Consider the following 17,229-nt stretch of genomic DNA (forward strand, 5'->3'; position numbering starts at 1 on the left):
ATTTGCCATTGATGCGTTTGGTTTTACTCCCAAATTATCGTCTCATCGCGTCAATTACCGATGAAAATTGAAACGAAATAAAAAGCAGCAGCAGAAGTTGAGTGTTTCGTTTTATTAGAGATAAATTGTATAAAAACATTGTGCATCCTTAAGTTTGCTAAATATAATCGGCGTGTAAGTGTACACTATACTAAACAGTGTTAAAAAACAACCAGGGTCTTATAAAAAGTGTGATTGACGAAGGTTTATTTGCTCGCCGAAGACTGATATCCGAAATCACGAGCCTCGTCCATGCTCGTGTCACTGAGCCATCCCTCGTTCATTTTGGCTTCGTGGCGACGATTTTTTCTACACAATTCTTTGCTCACGTGCTCCAATTTTGGGAACCACCAAGAATTTCCACGCAGCAGAGTACGCCGCGATGTTTTAGTCAGGCAAACGCAGCGTCTCTGAAAATTTATTATTTTCTTTTGTAGCCTCGGATAACGATGTCGCTTTATTATCGTACTATTTTTTTCGTCTCTCGTATTGCCTACGCTGAGAGAGAGATAGCCTGAAATAAAATATGGCATCGAACCTTCAACGGACGCGTGTACACTGTCGCGCTCGAGCTCGTCACTGGCTTTTGTGATCTGCTGTACGATGTCGATGATTGATAACCGTTAGATCTAGCGTAACGACGATTCGGACTGTGCCCCTGGCACGCTTTCCGTCTCATCGAAAATTCGCTCAACGTTCCGTTCACTCGACTCAATTCCTTCACTGTCGCCACCAAAGCTCTGCAAATTTACGTTTGTGTTTGATTACCATATGGCAACAAAAAACTTTGCTTCTTTTTCCACCTATTTTTGTAATAAGGTTGCTTAAAATGGAAATGAAATGAGTTTTAAGAATATAATGCAAGTTTCAAATTTTTCTCCCTTTTCAAAGGCAAGACGTCACATTTTTTTCAAATATTTCTGCCCCAAATTCGTGAATTCGAATGAATGCAGGTGCGTGGGATGTTAAGCAAACAGAGAGAATGTATTCATATCGAAATTGGAATACAATTCAGATAGAAAATTATCCACGATCGTTGAAAAAATAGAAATCCAATGCTCGATCGTTTTTACTTATGAATAAGCCCTCTCCGAATTTCAAACATGAATTTCTATTGGTTTTCGAAAATCTAGACCTAATGGCGCATTTTTCATGGCGGTTTCGTTGTATCCGTGAAAAATGATGAAGAAACGTTCAAATTTTCTAGTGCATAAACTTTTGTAAAGGACGTTTTGTGTTTTTCCATTGTGCTTTTATGTTTCAAGTCACGTAGATACTCACTTTTTTTCGAAGGCGTATCGGGAGATACGATTTTTCTCGTTTTTCAACTTTTTCGAAAGATTTTCAACGAGCTTCCTCTGCTCCTCAATCCAAGCACGTATACAAGCGACAACGCGTTGCGATTCGTCGCAAAGCTCGGATCTGCTAGCAGCCACGTGGTTCAATTCAGCCGAGATCGAGTTCAATGTTTGCGTTTTCGTTTTGCACTCGCCTCTCAACTCGAGCAATGCGTTGTGAGTGTCCTCGAGCTATAAGAACAAAAAGTCAAACGTTTCCGACTCGGAGAGTTTTGAAAGTGAGAAAAGAATTTTTTTTACTCGTGCGTTTTTTCAATGATCGATCGCGTACCTTTTTCACGCATTTACAGCTATTTTCCATTAAACGTGCATTCTCGGCTATGAGCTTGCAATTTTCGAGTCTACACTCCTGTAGTTGTCGAGTTAACGAATTCTTCGATTCATCCAACAGTGCAACTTGATCTTCAAGAATTTCCACTTGGTCGTAGGCATCTTGACACTTCTCGGTCAAATTTTCCTCTCTAATGGTCAATTCTTCTCGTGCACTTTCCAAATCGCTCCTGAGAATGTCCACCAAATCGCTCAAACGTTTTCCTTCTCTCTCGGCACACGATAATTTCGTATAAAAGATTTGTTCCTACAAAGGAGGCAAAATTCAAATAAAAACACTCCACGATGCGATACTTGTTATTGCTGTTTGAAAAAACCTTACCATCGTTGTTATTCCACGTTGCAATTCAACCTCTCGTCTTGCAGCCTCAATCAAAAGCTTTTGACTTTTGTCAAAGTCCTCGCTCACCCTCTGATAATTCTCGTCAACGATATGCAATTCCGACTGGAGTGCTTTTAACTAAATTGTCCATAAAATAATGTGGATTTAATCATTTTCAGCGAATATTACCCAAAGGTGAAGGAATTTTCCTTTAGTGCCTCAAATAACTTTTATTAATTTTCAATCGGATTTTTTAAAAGTCGTGCAAATTCTCAAAAGTGAAAGTTCATTTTAACTAAGAGGGAAGGATATTTTTGAGTTTTTACCTTTTCTCGAAATTCGCGAATTTCTGCTCGCGCCTTTTCCGCGAATATACTATTCTCAGTCTTCATAATCGAGTAATCGTTCTGTAACAAAGAAATGTTTATGTTCAATTCAATCAAAATATAAAACATCGAAGAAGTTAGTTGATCGATATGAAACCTTAATCATTTGATGATCTGCTTGCAGTTTAGCCATTTCATCTGATTTTTTCTTTAATAATTTTTTCAGCGAACAAATTCTCTCTCGCAGGAAAGATAACATTTCTTTGGAGACCCTCAATTCGGTCAGGCAATCTTCGGTCAGTTCCCTCGTTGACGACAATTGCTCCTTCAATTCCCCAATGACATACATTTCCCTTTCTTCAGGGTTCGAATTTCTATTGCAGGTTGTTATTTTACTGTCCTAAATAAGCAATAAATATTTATCAAACAAATTGAAATCGAATCTGAAATCAACCCATCAAATTATTTGAATTCAGGAAACTTTTAAACAGAACATTAAAATCTATTTGTAGATTCAGTTTTAAATTGAATTTTTATCTAAATCAAAATTTTGACACTTCCCAACAATCATTCTCATATCGACTCCAATAATTAACAGTGCTGTTTACCTCAGTATTTAGTGAATTTGAATAATTTTCTCCTTGATCTCTTACACAGCATGCACTTTCTGTAGTTTTTCTTAATTCTGATAGTTCCTTTTTCAAGCACTCATTCATTCGTTCCAAATGTTCGCTTTTCTGTAAATAAGAAACCATTTCATGAGTTAATAAATTTGACATGAAACTCAAACGATGTAGACTGATGATTTATGGGAGTTCTTCCATCGAATTACTTCAAACTGTTTCCTCATGTCCTGAAGCATTGCAAGTTCCTCTTGCTTTTCTCTTGCTTCCTCGATCAATTTGTCCAACTCGGCATTTCGTCGCTGAAGTTCATCCTTGATCGACGTGCAATTCAAATTCTGTTCAATGCAAGGAAAAAATAATCATTATCAAAGAATAATAATCAAATGATTGCTACGAACTTGGAGTTTTGAAACTGAGTTAAAATGCTGTCAAATACAAAACTCACAGCTTGGTCCAAAGTCGTTGAATCTGTTTTCATCGATCCTCTGTCTCGAGCCAATTGTAATTCTTCGATCAAGGCACACGCGTATGCGAGATGCTTTTTGAGAACGAGCTCCAAGTCAACTTGTCCATTGACTGGACAATTTTCCGTGTTGTCCGATCCTTTAGCGAGTTCCTGTGATCGATTGTGCTCATCCAATTGATTTTTCACTTCTTCGTCGAAAATGTCAGCTTCGAGACGACGACTCTTTAATTGTCTTTTCAAATCTTCGTTTTCACGCATCAGAAAATCAACTTTGGATTCCATCTCCGTATTTTCGGCTAATTCAATTCCATCTGCACACGTGGAACATTTTTCGCAATATGATTTCTGCGGATGTGATTCGCATATCCCAATACACCTGAAAAAAAAAAAAAAACTTATTCTCATTAGATAAACAAATATCGTCCATCATTGTTAGAAACGTGAATAAAAATTTACTTTATTTTTCGTAATTCTCTGTCCGCTTCTCTCCAGAGACGTTTAATCCTTCGGCACTTGTCCTCTAAACATTTCTTCGATTTCACCAGACTGTCCAGCTGAAATATTTTCTTTTTTTTTAGTCCAACGCATAACTGTGATCATTGTATCGAAATTTAGAGAAATTCATTCCGCACCTTTGCTCTAACGAGTCTGATGTCACCGATACGACCACGGAAAAATGCCTGTGAAAATAAAAGTTTTTGTTTTTTTTTTTATTACAAAAAATCCAGAAACGAAGTTTTATTTCGATCTCTTTCGAGAATGAAACGCAGTTAGGAGTGAAAATTTTATTGAATTTCGAGCTACAGTGGATCATGCATCGTTGTCAAAGCTTTTTTTTGCGTTTATCGTACCTGAGCCTTAATCAATAACGAATAATAAGCAAGATCTTTGTGAATGATCGTTTTTTGTAAACTTTCAATGGCCTCGCGGTGGAGTTCCAAACGTGTATCTTGTTCTGCTGCCTTTAAACGAAAAGTTTGAATTAGTGAGTCAATACTTTGATAGAAGTGAGTTGAGAAAAGCGTTTGAGGAACGAACAGAATGTTGAAATGGAAACTCACCTCGGCGAAACAATCGTTGTACTGCGTTTGAGTTTCTCTCAGAAATAAAGTCAACACACGAATAACTTCGTCTTTGTCACAGGCCTGAAAGACTTTCAAAAGTGAATTTATGTATGCTAGAAATATCGAGGGAATAAAATTCTCACAAGTACGTACCATGCTTTATCCGAAAGAGCAAATTTTCGTGCGATTTCTTCATCGCAATAGGGGAATCAATGAGTTTTGAGCATAAGAGAAAAAAATCAGAATTCTGGGGATCAAGGACCAGAAGAGGTTGAAACATGCGGATCAAAAGTTTTCCACAATCACTGGAAAAGCGTGGATGAATGGGAACGTATGAAATCATTTCGTCCTGAGAAATCGTGGCTTTTTGGGCTCAAGGATCAATTTCAACGTTGCCAGTGAAAGGGATTTTGAACGCAGAAAAAAAACATACAAATATCATCCTTCGTTTCTATCATGATCTTTGCATGTATTTACAATTAAAATACGTTATTTTTTAAATCTCAAAATGTACATGAATTAGCGTACAGGTGCTCGGCAGTCTTGTAAACATTCACAGATTGCAACTTGGATTCGCTTTCTCTCTCTCTCACTCTCTCGCTCATTTTTTTCGCTCAGGACAAAAACAAGGATCAAGTTTTTGTTAGTAGAATTCACTTTAAACGTCATGCACGTCGCTGCTATTGAATATCGTGGGTGTTATTGGATTCCACACCTCACTCACGGACAAATCGATGACTGATTTTTGGCTCGGTTGATGCTTCGTAGCTAAATTCTTTTTGGCTTCGACCACGGCTTCGCGCAGGTGACCGATAGTTTGACTCTGGAGCTTGCTCTGTAAAGTTCAGGGTAATTTTAGATGCAAAATAATCATTTGGATATGAAAAATTGAAATATTTTTGATTGTATTTTCCTTTAAGGAAGAAAAACGAACCTGTTCCAATAAAAGTTTTTTTTCTTCCACGTGCTGGGCTATCGCAATATTTTGCGCATCGATCTAAAATCCAAGAAATTTCTGATATTGTTTACGGAAAACGAGGATTCATCGTCAATGGAAATCAAGTTTTTTAATACCTTCGGCAGGGTACAGTAAAATGTACCACTTACCTTGTAGGGGCAAATTGAACTTTGATCTTGAATGTTTTTCTTGTTCGAGCTCTATACAATCCGGGAGCAACTTAAGCAAACATCGATAAGCAACTTACGAAATACTTCGAAAGATGCTAAAACGTCATGAGAAGAAGCTAATTTGATCGCAAATTAAATGGGAATGAAAGACGAAGCCCTGAATTACTGACTTTCGTTCAGAAAAAAGCGCAAACGAAAAAAATGAACAAATTTACATAAAAATGTGAAAATCGATTGAAATATAAAAATGATAAATTCCAAGATTCGAAAAAATCGATTTGGTTCGCAATTTTTCAGCAAAAATAAAAATAAAAACTGATTTTGTACACCGATTATTGAGGCAAATGAATGATAGAAATTTTGTACCTTCGCTTGCATTTTTTGATGCAGGTCCTTCAGCTCGACATGCGTCATTGTGATCGAGTCCTTTTGGATCCGGATAATTTCATCCTTGTCCTCGATCTGAATAAAATAAGTGACTTATTCATAGTTGCAAGCAGCAAAAATCAATCCGAAAAAATAAATCAGAGATGACGTACCAATTTTTCCTTCGACCTCAAAGCGTTTTTCAGTTGTTCAACATCCTTCGATGAATTTTTGTGATATTCCTCGTGTCTCGAGGCTGTCTCGGGTCCCGACATAGCAGTGTCGCTCGGCGTACATGAGCAGAGATTGCAAACACCAACGTCGATCTGTTGGAGTTGAATTAAACGAGAAATTCTTAAAATAGAAGTGGAGAGGGCAGTAATTGCAAGGTTTGGATATAGGCCGACGAACCATTCTCTGTTTCGACTGTACAATGCTCTCTAAAGTGTCTTGCATTTTCGTGTGAGCGTAATCCAACTCCTTCTCGAATTTGTCCAGTCTCTCGATTTTTTCGTTGAAGACCTTATGCGCGATTTCATTGTCCGACAACTGAAACGATGTTTTTATAATATTCAAATTGTTGAGCCTCCGGAAAAAAATCGTATTTTATCATTTTTACAGTTTGCGAAATTTTTTGAACTTTACATTTTCGATTCGTTTTCATTGGTATTCAGAAATGAAAATTCGCTCGCTTTTTAGTCATGCCGAAATCAGTGTCGTTTCATTTGAAAATGTTTGTTTCGTGCTGATGAAATAATTCTTACCACCCGGTCCGTTTCATTCTGAACATCATTCAAGTTTCGTTCCATTGTGTTCAGTTGACCCCTCAGTTCCGTCAGCAACGTGGTCCCGCATTGTTCCTACGTTACAACAGTTTCGATTAATCAACTCCCTTGACCTTTCGCTTCGTTTTCGATCGATTCGTATCTCCGTACCTGTGCTTGAAGTACACGTAGATGAGAAGCAACCTGCTCGACTATGTCAACGACTCTGTCAATCACGTTTCGCGATGAATTCGGCTCGGTCATCGATGATACGGTTTTTTGCTGACTCGCCAAATCAACCACGTCTCGAGAATGCTCCATACGAACTTTGTTTATCTCGTTTTTCAGGTCCTTCAATTTCATCTCTCCCGAGGCTATTTTTTCATGGTAACGCATTTTATCGTGCTCCTGTTTGTATTGAGCAGAATTTTTAATGATCTCGAGAGCATTGCTTTTGTAGAAGTTTATAAACGATCATCATACCTGCTGTTCCAAGTGACTCATCACTGAAGACACATTCTCCTTTGTCCTTGCTAGAAGATTTTGCATTTGTTTCACGACGCTCGACAGACCGAGATACTGAAAAATTTCAACGTACAATGAGCAACAAACTCAATTTTTTGTTATATTTTGCTTCAAAGTTTTCGTACTTGTTGATGCCGAGTTTGTAAATTGCACACAGCGATCTCCATCTCTTCTCTCAAGTTTTCTGTCGCTGCCTGAGCCTCAACGGTGCACACTCGAAATTCTTCCATCGCGTTGAATTGCCGATCGAATACGTCCCATTTCTGTAAGAATTTATTCACGTCATTCAAATGTTTCATCCAAAAATATGAAAAAATATGAAGTATTTTGTCAAATTGTCCTTTCAGCTCATGGCTTTTGATTCCAAGACAATTCTCTGCACCAAAAAAACTCATGATAAACGATCAAAAGAATAAAATTTACCCATCGCTCGTTGAATTCTCGAGTGACTCGGGCCTCGTGACTGAAAACTGGTTCATTCTTTTCACTATTCTGAAAAAGTAAATAGAATCAATTTAAAAAGGTGATCGAAAGAGGAAACTAAATTCTGAAGACGGTTTAGACGAACCTCTAAAGCTCGTTCGAGAAGAACAATTCCGTTACTATTTTCTGCGCAAACTTTCGAAAGATTTGCTATACTCTTGGTCAATTTTTGTATAGTAATTTTGTCATCAGTCTGCTTCCCTTCTCGCTTCGTATCGTTCTAGATTAAACAAAATGATTAGTTTCTTAGTGTCACGTGTAAGCTTGTCTGACTTTCATCTTTTGTTTTCTCAAAAACAAAATTCAATTCAACCAATGAAAGAGTGCATACGTAAAATTTCGCTCAGAACATTTTTGCATTTTATTTCTTTCCATAGAAAATACAAATTTTCGAAATTTTTATTTTTCTAAAGTTACGTCCGGAAACGGATGGATGCAAGAAAATCGTACTAAAAATTCGCTACAAAAGTTGATGAAAATTTACAGGGTGCGTCACGTTTCGACTCGACCATTTCGTCCTGCTCCGAAATTAAAAAATTACTCTTTCACTCAGATACTTTTTGAAAATACGTAATTTTAGGAAATACGCGTATTATGCTTCTTTCATTGTTGTTTTTTGATCGTAATCACATACACGATTATGATAATCGATGGTAAATGTAACTTTTTATTCCGCATATTAAAACGGTTTAAATACAACGTAGAGAGCAGCCGCTTACGATTAGCCACGGAGCTTCATATCACGATCGTCGAAGCAAAGGACGACTATTTTTGACTAACAACGAATAAACATTTGTCAATTTGTGTGTATTGTTGAGCACGTCGACGTGCCACCAATCTCTACGTTATCTTGCTCGTTTCACTGCTCGTCGACGTTAATATGGTATACTGAAAAAACGTTTACCGAGAGCGTAGGAAAATGACATGGATAATTGAAATGATTTGTAGATGATTTGATAAAACAAAGCAAAAAGTATGGAGAATTTTTGAAAAATTGTAACTCACACGATCGATAACGTCGCTTTTGTAATTGTCTAAGAGCGTTCCAATGTCTTTGAGTTTCGTTTGAGCGCTCGCCATATCACGTTCGTAATTCTAAAAAGTTATTTTCATTCATGATTTCATTTGCCTCAAAAATATTTATCATTTTTTTTTAATAAATCAGATAAAATCTTTACCTGTCGTTCCTTGTTATGCAATTCCTCGAGAACTTCTTCGAGCTCCGATCTCAAATAATGAAGAGCTTCATTTTCACGTCTCCACGAAGCTTTGGCTTTCGTCAGATCCGAAACGAGGCTTGACTGAAAAAAATGAACTTTAAATATCTCTGTTTTAAACGCCGTTCAAACCCGGTTCGAAAATTCACTTTTCTTTATCATCATGGAAAATCTCTTTGAAAAAAACAACTTTTGAAATACATGCATTTTTACCTCGTTGCGATTCGACGACGTTTTGGTTTCACTATCAGCTGCTTGATCGCAATAAACAACATCAGCATTGATTCTGACTTTTCGTCCCGAAGAACCTGGACCCTGGAAAAGAGAAATATGCGCCTGAGTAAGTACGTTTTTTCTACTACGTTAGAGATAACAAAAATCAATAAAAAATATCAATAAATAAATATGAAGAAACAACGATCACAACGCTTAAGTTACAGAAATCCTTCGAGGCCAACGCACGGTATTTAAATAAGAAATTTATTCGTTACAATTCAGGTACATGCATTAATAAATAATATCGATAAATAAAGACTAAAGGATCGTACGGACTGAGTTTACAGAAAATTGGCGGGACTTAGGCTGACTCGAATGTGCAACTATTTTTTCTCGGTGTCGGAAGCGTTATAGTGTTTTTGCTGCGTTCTTTTCTGGCACGTTTTTTCCCTCGTGGTGATAATTTACTCGAATATCTGAGGATTTTCCGATCGGTTTCACGAATGAGTTTGTTACGTTCTACGTTCGATTTAGTTTTTGACTCTACGATATCTAGAGGGCGAATCTCTATCGCCTCCTTTTCCCTCATGTATCGTTGCAAAATTTTTCCGAGATCGCGATTTTTCGGCGATCCAGGCAGCGGGTGGGGCACAACGCCTATTTTTTTATACACGTTCCAACGCGAACTCATATTTCTTGGGGATATTACTGCCGAGGGCTTCGTTTTTTCAAGGGTATTGTTGCTTGATAGAGGAAGCTGGAAAATGGAAAGGATCAGAGACGTGTATCATCGAATCAAATTTAGCAATAATCAATAAAATCTTACAAAAGTTGGACTAAAATTGTTGAAAGAAATCGTTGACATAAAACAAAATAAAAATAGAGTCAGAGCTCAAACTTTTTTTTTATTTGTTCGAACCATCAATTGTCGAGTTTTTATTACCTTCGTGCTTGAATGCTGCTTCAATTCCCTTCGCATGCCCTTGATAATATCTTCCTTGAATTGCATCAGCATGTTCGCGCGACGACACTGTTCCTCCAAAGCTGTTACTTCGGCACGTAACGCTATACCCATATCGTGTTTCTCGGCCACTTCGTTCGTCAAAGCCTCTCGAGTTTCCAAAGACTCCTGTGAGTGCAAGTTTCAGTATATTTAGAAAAGAGTAAAAAAAAATCTAAATTCTACAAGACAGAGCTCGTGGAGCTATGATTTATATTAAGCAACAAATAAGTTGAGACCAACTTTTTCCAAAAAGCTTAAGCGACGCGATAACCGCTCGATTTCCAATGATTTTTCCTGGAGTTTCAATCGCAGCTCTTCAACTTCCTTGTTGTTAAAATTCCGCTTCTCGGCAAGCTCCACTTCTGCGTGGTGGTCCCCTCGATCTTCTTCTCTTCTCGTGGCGATTGCACTTTCAACCATTTCCACGATCGAGGCGATCTGTACGCACGATCAAGCGCTCAGGCGCCGTTTTATCAATCGGGGGCTTCGTAACGTTTTTTTTCTTCTCAAATTTGCATAAAATGTGATAAAAGACCGCAAAGTCGAAAAGCGTTTGGCGCTTTTGTGCTATTTCTCGATTTACTCAAACTCTCATTATTCGATTAAAAAACATTATTGAAAATCATTCGGTAGCGAAATTGCCGATGAAACGGGAAAAATATCACGCTGCATTGAATTTATTGTTGCTTTTCAGTCTGCTTTGTTGAATTCTACGTGTTTCAAAGCTGTCCAACATATGAAAAATATAAAAAAAAAAACTTACGTCAAACTCGAGATCGTTGTTAGAGTGACGAGTGCCCTGAAAACTCTGATTATTTCGAGTCGATCGTTTTTTCAGATTGTCCCTGAGCGATTCGAGCATAGAAATGTACTTTTTCAGAGATTCCTCTCGAACTATCAATTTGTTGTCGAGGTCGGAAACTTTCTGCTCCAATTCGGCTTGATATCTGTTGGGAAAAGTTTTTTTTTTTTTTAATTTTGCCATGGAAATCATTGAAATCGAATAATTTCAGTTGAATACTCAAAGGATACTATCATTTTTGAGCACGCTATTCAGATATTTCGTTTTTCGAATACGTAAAAAAAAGTCACAAAAGAACATACTTGCGAGCTTTCTTCTCATTATTGCTGAGAACTTCCAGCTGACGTTTCAACGATTCAATGCTCTCATTTTCGCTGAGCTCCTAAAAGAAGTAAAAATAAAATTATAAATGATTGCGTACGCTCGAGCGATTCAATATTACAAGATTTTATTTGACATTTGTAAAGTGCGTAAAAACATGAAATTTCGTGGTCGTCGTGTAGGAGGATCGATAACAAAAATTTATTGGTAGTACTGTCACGAAAAGAGGGAAGGGGAAATTCAAAGAGGGAGGGAGTCTAGATGCTTGTCTATTTCGTGGGCATACTGAGAAATTGTAGGACATTCGACACAGCTGTGAATTTGTCTGCTCGTTGAATGCAATAAACAGTCTCGAGCAAACTCATCAATTTCTAAGATTAAACGCAATTCCTTGTCAGTATTGGAACTTCGATTTACCTCTGAGCAGGGACATCTGAAAAAAGAAAATTACATTAATACAAGGATGCAATAAATAAATTTAAGAATTAAATCACAAATATGGCCTCTTCAAACTTTCTTTGAATAAATATTTATTAAAGAATGAAGTTAATTACACTGGTGGTGATGCGATTTGTTCTGGAACTATTCCATAGAATTTTATCCCTTCGATGGACCAACAATTCTCGCAACGCGCTCTCCTGATCAACTCCAACAAACCTCTGATGTCGGATTGGAGAACTTCTATTTTCGCCTGCAGTATTTCTTCCTCTCTTTCCAATTCATTTATCCGCGATGATAAGCTGTTTACAGTCTGAAAATACCAGCAATTATTGAATTTAATATTACTCATCGAACCTGATAGCGAATTCATAAATTTCTGGTACAAATATATTTGCACACTTTTATTAGCGTATTATTTACTGAATGAATTTCTTTTCATGCTTAGTCCTTGTTTCATGAGATTTCAAAATTTCACATCTTTCGATTGGGGTCTCTTTATAGAGATGATCAATGAGTAAAAGCATGGACATAATTTATACAACTTTCTCATAGATGACGTCAGTTGCTATGTTGAAATTTTTTGTTGGAAGTATCTCAAATATAAAGTAGCAGAAAAACTTGATGAGTAATCATAAAAGTGTTCTGAATATGTCTCCACAATTTAGGAAAATTATGTTGAAAATGCTGTGTTGAGACAACTATTCAAGTCAATAGCTACAAAATAAAATGTATGAATGTTTGTGGAAGAGGATTAATGAACAGTAAATACACTCACATCTTCGCTGGGTTTGGTAAGCCTAGACATTTTTTCTGATACAATTCCAGCAGTTTCTCTGAGTTTTTCTTCGAGTATTTTGACTCTGAAGCAAGCGGCTTGCTCCAGTTCTTCAACTGTACGGACGAGCATAACATTTTGTTCGCCCAAATCTTTGATCCATTCTTTCATCACGCTCAGTTTCAACTGTCAAAGAAAATTTGATTATGATGAAGAGAAAAATAATTTTAGTGTGACAAGCAGATGCTTATGATATTATTTTAAAACTTACGGGTATAAAATCAGCGGCGGTACCGGTAGCTTCATCTCGCTCGATTTTGTCGATCCTTGCTTCGTAAATTTGACGAAACTGGTCAAGGATACGGAGACCCTCGGTTTCCCCGCAAATATTTCCCGTGCTTTCATTTATAGCTGTACAGATATGACTGTCTACCTCGTGGATATGTTCTGACATGACATTACCTCTCGCCGAGCCCTGTGCATTATCACTATCCGAGGACATGACGCGTTTATTTTTTCTATTACTTTCTTCCACGTTATAAATAGCTTCTCGAGTGTAGAGAAAATCAGGAAAAAAATAAAAACGACGCCGAGATAAAACGATCAATAATCGGATAAATGTTTATATCTGCTGATTTTATATTTTTTTCCCAACCCTCTTTCGATCCTCCTACCCGCTCCAAAAAAAAAAGGTTCTGTTTCTGCACGAACTGGAGCAAGGATACTGCGGATGTCGATATCGATATGTATTGTCAAACAATTCTATTAGTATTAGTTCCCAACCAAGTTATTCCCCCCACACCAATGTATTTTCATATCTCTTGATAAAGTAGTTTTATTTAGTTCTGTTATTCTTGAACTCCGGTAGATGGCGTTTCGAAATCTGTCGATACAACAGAGTCTAGCCGACCTATATATAGGCATAAATGTGACGTCACGCTTTGACCACCACCACGTGTTTATCAACCAGTTTTTTCGAACTTGTTTTCGAAGTAATGTCACGCTACGAAATGATCTATAATTCATTAAATATTTCTATACATTTCTAAACTCGATTCATTAAAACGGTCTCGACATGCAGGTCTCAAATCCGAACAACATAAAAATCTATAATTTAAGTGCTGGTAAATCTTTACCAGAGGTATGTAGTTCTTCAATGTATTTTATAGGTTAGATGCCTAGGACCTTGCATGCAAAATAATTTGAAATTCTGTGTGATCTATTATATTATAACATGATCATACAATTCTGCTATCCACGAGCAAAATCTATTCGGAGGATTACGAATATCTGGTACCTAGACTCCATAAAATTCTTATAGAGTTCCATTGTACAAATGCAGCTGGATATTGATTTCATATCATCTCTTAAATTTTTCTTCTGAGTTATTGCTATCGAGAACAAATGAAACACTGTTGAGAACAATATCTTGCTTTTATTACCAATATTGTTGAAAGTATAGTGCCAGGTTATATTGATCTTGAAATACTCATAATATTTCAACAAAATCTATTAAATTTATAATGTAAAAGAATCGTTCTGTAAAATTGTTTATAATAGAAGTATGCTTACAAAAATGAGTATAAACTCAAAAAATTGAATCTGTTTACAGTGGTTGTCGGAAAGAAAACGTAGAACTTTATTGAAAAAAAATGTTGGTGAGTGGTCAATAATTATTACAATTTATTTCATGCATTCCATCATGTATTCATGAATTTTTTCATCTGTAGATATTCGAAGAAGGATCGAACTTATCCAGGACTTTGATATGCCTGGAGTCAGTACATCTATCAAAGTATCTAAAGATGGACACTACATATTAGCAACAGGAATTTATAAGCCAAGAGTGAAATGTTTTGACGTGAATAATTTGTCCCTAAAATTTGAAAGATGCTTTGATTCTGAAGTTGTAACTTTTCAAATTTTATCAGACGATTACAGTAAGGTACGTCAAGTGTAATAGGACAACTAAAAAACTAACTTGAATAGCAATATTCTTTGCTGTAGAATTATATTCTGATTTTTTGTGTAGCTCGTTTTTTTGCATTGCGATCGTCACATTGAGATTCATGCGGCTCATGGAAAATACTTCAGGTTAAGAATACCCAGGTTTGGCAGAGATATGGAATACCATTATCCGTCATGTGACCTATTTGTGGTTGGAGTAAGGTAATTTCCAACTTTATATTTATTGTTTGTGATTCAATATTCTCAAGTAAATTTCATTTTAATTAAAGTGTAGAAAGTCTCATAGTGCGCATGCTCGAGAATAAGAATGATTTTTAATCAATCAAAAACTAATTTTTAATCATCATTAATCAATGTCACATCATAGCAACGAGATCTATCGTCTGAATATGGAGAGAGGACAATTTTTGCAACCGTACATAAGCGAATCCTCGGCTATTAACAAGTGTAGTATAAATCCGGTGCATCATTTGCTAGCGGTCGGAACCCAAGAGGGAAAAGTGGAAGCCTGGGATCCTCGTGTGCGGAACAAAGTTGCCACGCTCGACTGTGGGTTTCATTGCGTGACTCAAGACAGCAGGTAATTATTTTCCCTCTCTGCAAACTGTGAAACAATTCAACTTCAATATGGAAATATTTTTCAATAAATATTGCTTTCATCCCAGGTTAAGTTCTGTACCCTCAATCACAGCTCTAAAATTTCATGGCGCCTTGACGATGGGTGTGGGAACTGTAACCGGACAAGTTTTATTGTATGACATTCGTTCTAGTAAACCATTTATTGTGAAGGATCACATGTATGGCTTACCAATAAGAAACGTTGAGTTTCACGATAAAATGGATTTGGTTTACTCCATGGATAGCTCCATTGTGAAAATATGGGAAAAACAGACGGTATGAGTTGTCATAAATAACCAAATTCTTTATCCAAATAGCGATCGATGATGATTCACTGCCAATATTACATGTCGTGAATTCAATTCGGAGAACAGCAACTTTTTCTATTTTTTTTCAAAAACTGAGTTGAAAGTTAAAGGGGTGACAAAAATTTTATAAAATTCTTGGTACAATGGTCAAAGTATTTATCAGGATGAATATTTCAGGGAAAACTGTACACGTCGATCGAGGCGGAGCACGATTTGAACGATCTTTGCGTTATTCCAAACACGGGAATGCTCTTCATGGCGAACGAGAATCCAAAAATGCAGACTTATTACATACCGAGTCTTGGGCCAGCGCCGAGTTGGAGCGGGTTCCTCGACAATCTTACGGAGGAACTCGAGGAACTCGATCACGAGACGATCTACGATGATTATAAATTCGTAACGGAAAAAGAGCTCGAAGAACTGGACCTCACGCACCTGAAAGGAACGAATCTTCTGAGGGCTTACATGCACGGTTACTTCATGGATATTAGATTGTACAGGAAAGCTCGTGATGCTATAAAACCATTCGCGTTCGAGGATTATAAGAAAAAGAAGATTCGCGAAAAGATCGACGAGGATGCTGCTAATAGAGTACAGATTGAAAAGTTGCCTCAAGTCAACAAAGAATTAGCTTTGAAATTAATGGACATCGACAGTGAGAGCACAGCGAAGAATAAGAAGAAGAAGACCGCAGCGATTATGGCTAATAACATCCTCAAGGATGATCGTTTCAAGGCGTTGTTCAGTAATCCGGATTTCCAAGTGAACAAAGATTCCGAGGAATATTCTCTTCTCAACCCCGTTATTTCTCAGCTCGACAAGAGCCGCTCGAAAAAATTACGCGAAATCGTCGTCCAGGATGAGAAACGTACGAGAACCGCGGTCGAGGAGGAAGAAAATGCAGAAACACACGGTAATTTATTTTTCAACATTTTTCTATTTTCATTCATTCAAAGCTGTTACATTAACTTTAAATTTTCCATCTTACAAGACGACGGTGGTTCGAGTCTCGACGAAAGTTCCGATGACGAAAAACCGTGGGTCAAAGAAGTCAAAAAGAACTACAGGCTCGTGAAAAGAAACGAGAAGAGAAAAGAAATGGAAGAAGAAGCTGCTGCTGCTGAGGAGGTCAGCGACGACGAGGAAAGTCCTCAAAAGCGAAGAAACAATCAACCAAAATTTTTCGAAATCAAAGAAGGCGTGGAATTCAAGAACGGAAGAACTTATATGAAAAAGAGAAACAAGTTAGTAGCAAAAGTACATTGAATTCGATATTCTGCCCAATTTGTTATTTCTCTACACCGAAATTCGTCATTGCAGAACGAGTCTCGGAGAGAGATTGCAAACTGAAGAAAGTCACAACGTGAGAGTCACGGGATCGCGTGGTAATAGGGAAATGACATTCACCACAGGCAAGGTAAACAAAATCGATGATTACAAATATTTGTTCGTTGTAAAAAGCCAGCAACATTATTCAGAAATGAAATAATATTTGACGAGAATTAAATCCACGGAAAATTGTTTAAAGAAAATAAACGATTTTTACAGCGCAAGGCAACCGGGAAATCGAGGGATCAAGTTAAGAGGCATAGAAAAGAGAACAAGGGGCTGCTGCGACCGGCTGGAAATATTGGCAAAAAGAAATACTGAATAAATATCTTAAATTTCTCAAGAAAAAAGAAAGAAAGAAAACGAGTCTCCGCGTCTTGAATAACCCTACAAAAAATTTCCTGCTTCTATCCTACGATACGTACGTGTTCGTA

The 17,229-nt window shown here is 37.1% G+C and overlaps 2 protein-coding genes across 2 annotated transcripts; one reads left to right on the plus strand and one right to left on the minus strand.

The window, feature by feature from the left end:
- Positions 1-93: 93 nt before the first annotated feature.
- LOC122410867 (golgin subfamily B member 1-like) lies at positions 94-13,342 on the minus strand. The gene is given in 35 exon segments (XM_043419317.1): positions 94-538; positions 541-779; positions 1,321-1,568; positions 1,669-1,974; positions 2,050-2,187; positions 2,376-2,456; positions 2,533-2,775; positions 2,984-3,112; positions 3,208-3,336; positions 3,447-3,843; positions 3,924-4,021; positions 4,100-4,147; positions 4,319-4,688; positions 5,191-5,366; positions 5,466-5,528; positions 6,026-6,121; positions 6,199-6,351; positions 6,437-6,574; positions 6,790-6,885; positions 6,961-7,197; positions 7,273-7,368; positions 7,440-7,577; positions 7,738-7,806; positions 7,883-8,017; positions 8,803-8,892; positions 8,976-9,098; positions 9,228-9,329; positions 10,174-10,359; positions 10,474-10,671; positions 10,997-11,180; positions 11,338-11,417; positions 11,774-11,789; positions 11,911-12,107; positions 12,573-12,758; positions 12,844-13,342. Coding segments are annotated over 35 exon segments (5,709 nt in total). The 5' UTR covers positions 13,075-13,342; the 3' UTR covers positions 94-245.
- Positions 13,343-13,527: 185 nt separating this feature from the next.
- On the plus strand, positions 13,528-17,153 carry l(2)34Fd (lethal (2) 34Fd). The gene is made up of 10 exons (XM_043419641.1): positions 13,528-13,713; positions 14,185-14,230; positions 14,303-14,517; positions 14,605-14,741; positions 14,908-15,120; positions 15,206-15,434; positions 15,644-16,379; positions 16,458-16,710; positions 16,787-16,883; positions 17,015-17,153. Exons 1-10 carry the CDS (start codon positions 13,648-13,650, stop codon positions 17,114-17,116), a joined length of 2,094 nt encoding a protein of 697 aa, XP_043275576.1. The 5' UTR covers positions 13,528-13,647; the 3' UTR covers positions 17,117-17,153.
- The last annotated feature ends 76 nt before the right edge of the window (positions 17,154-17,229 follow it).

The sequence above is a fragment of the Venturia canescens genome, chromosome 5, assembly GCF_019457755.1.
Source record: "Venturia canescens isolate UGA chromosome 5, ASM1945775v1, whole genome shotgun sequence".
NCBI lineage: Eukaryota > Metazoa > Arthropoda > Insecta > Hymenoptera > Ichneumonidae > Venturia > Venturia canescens.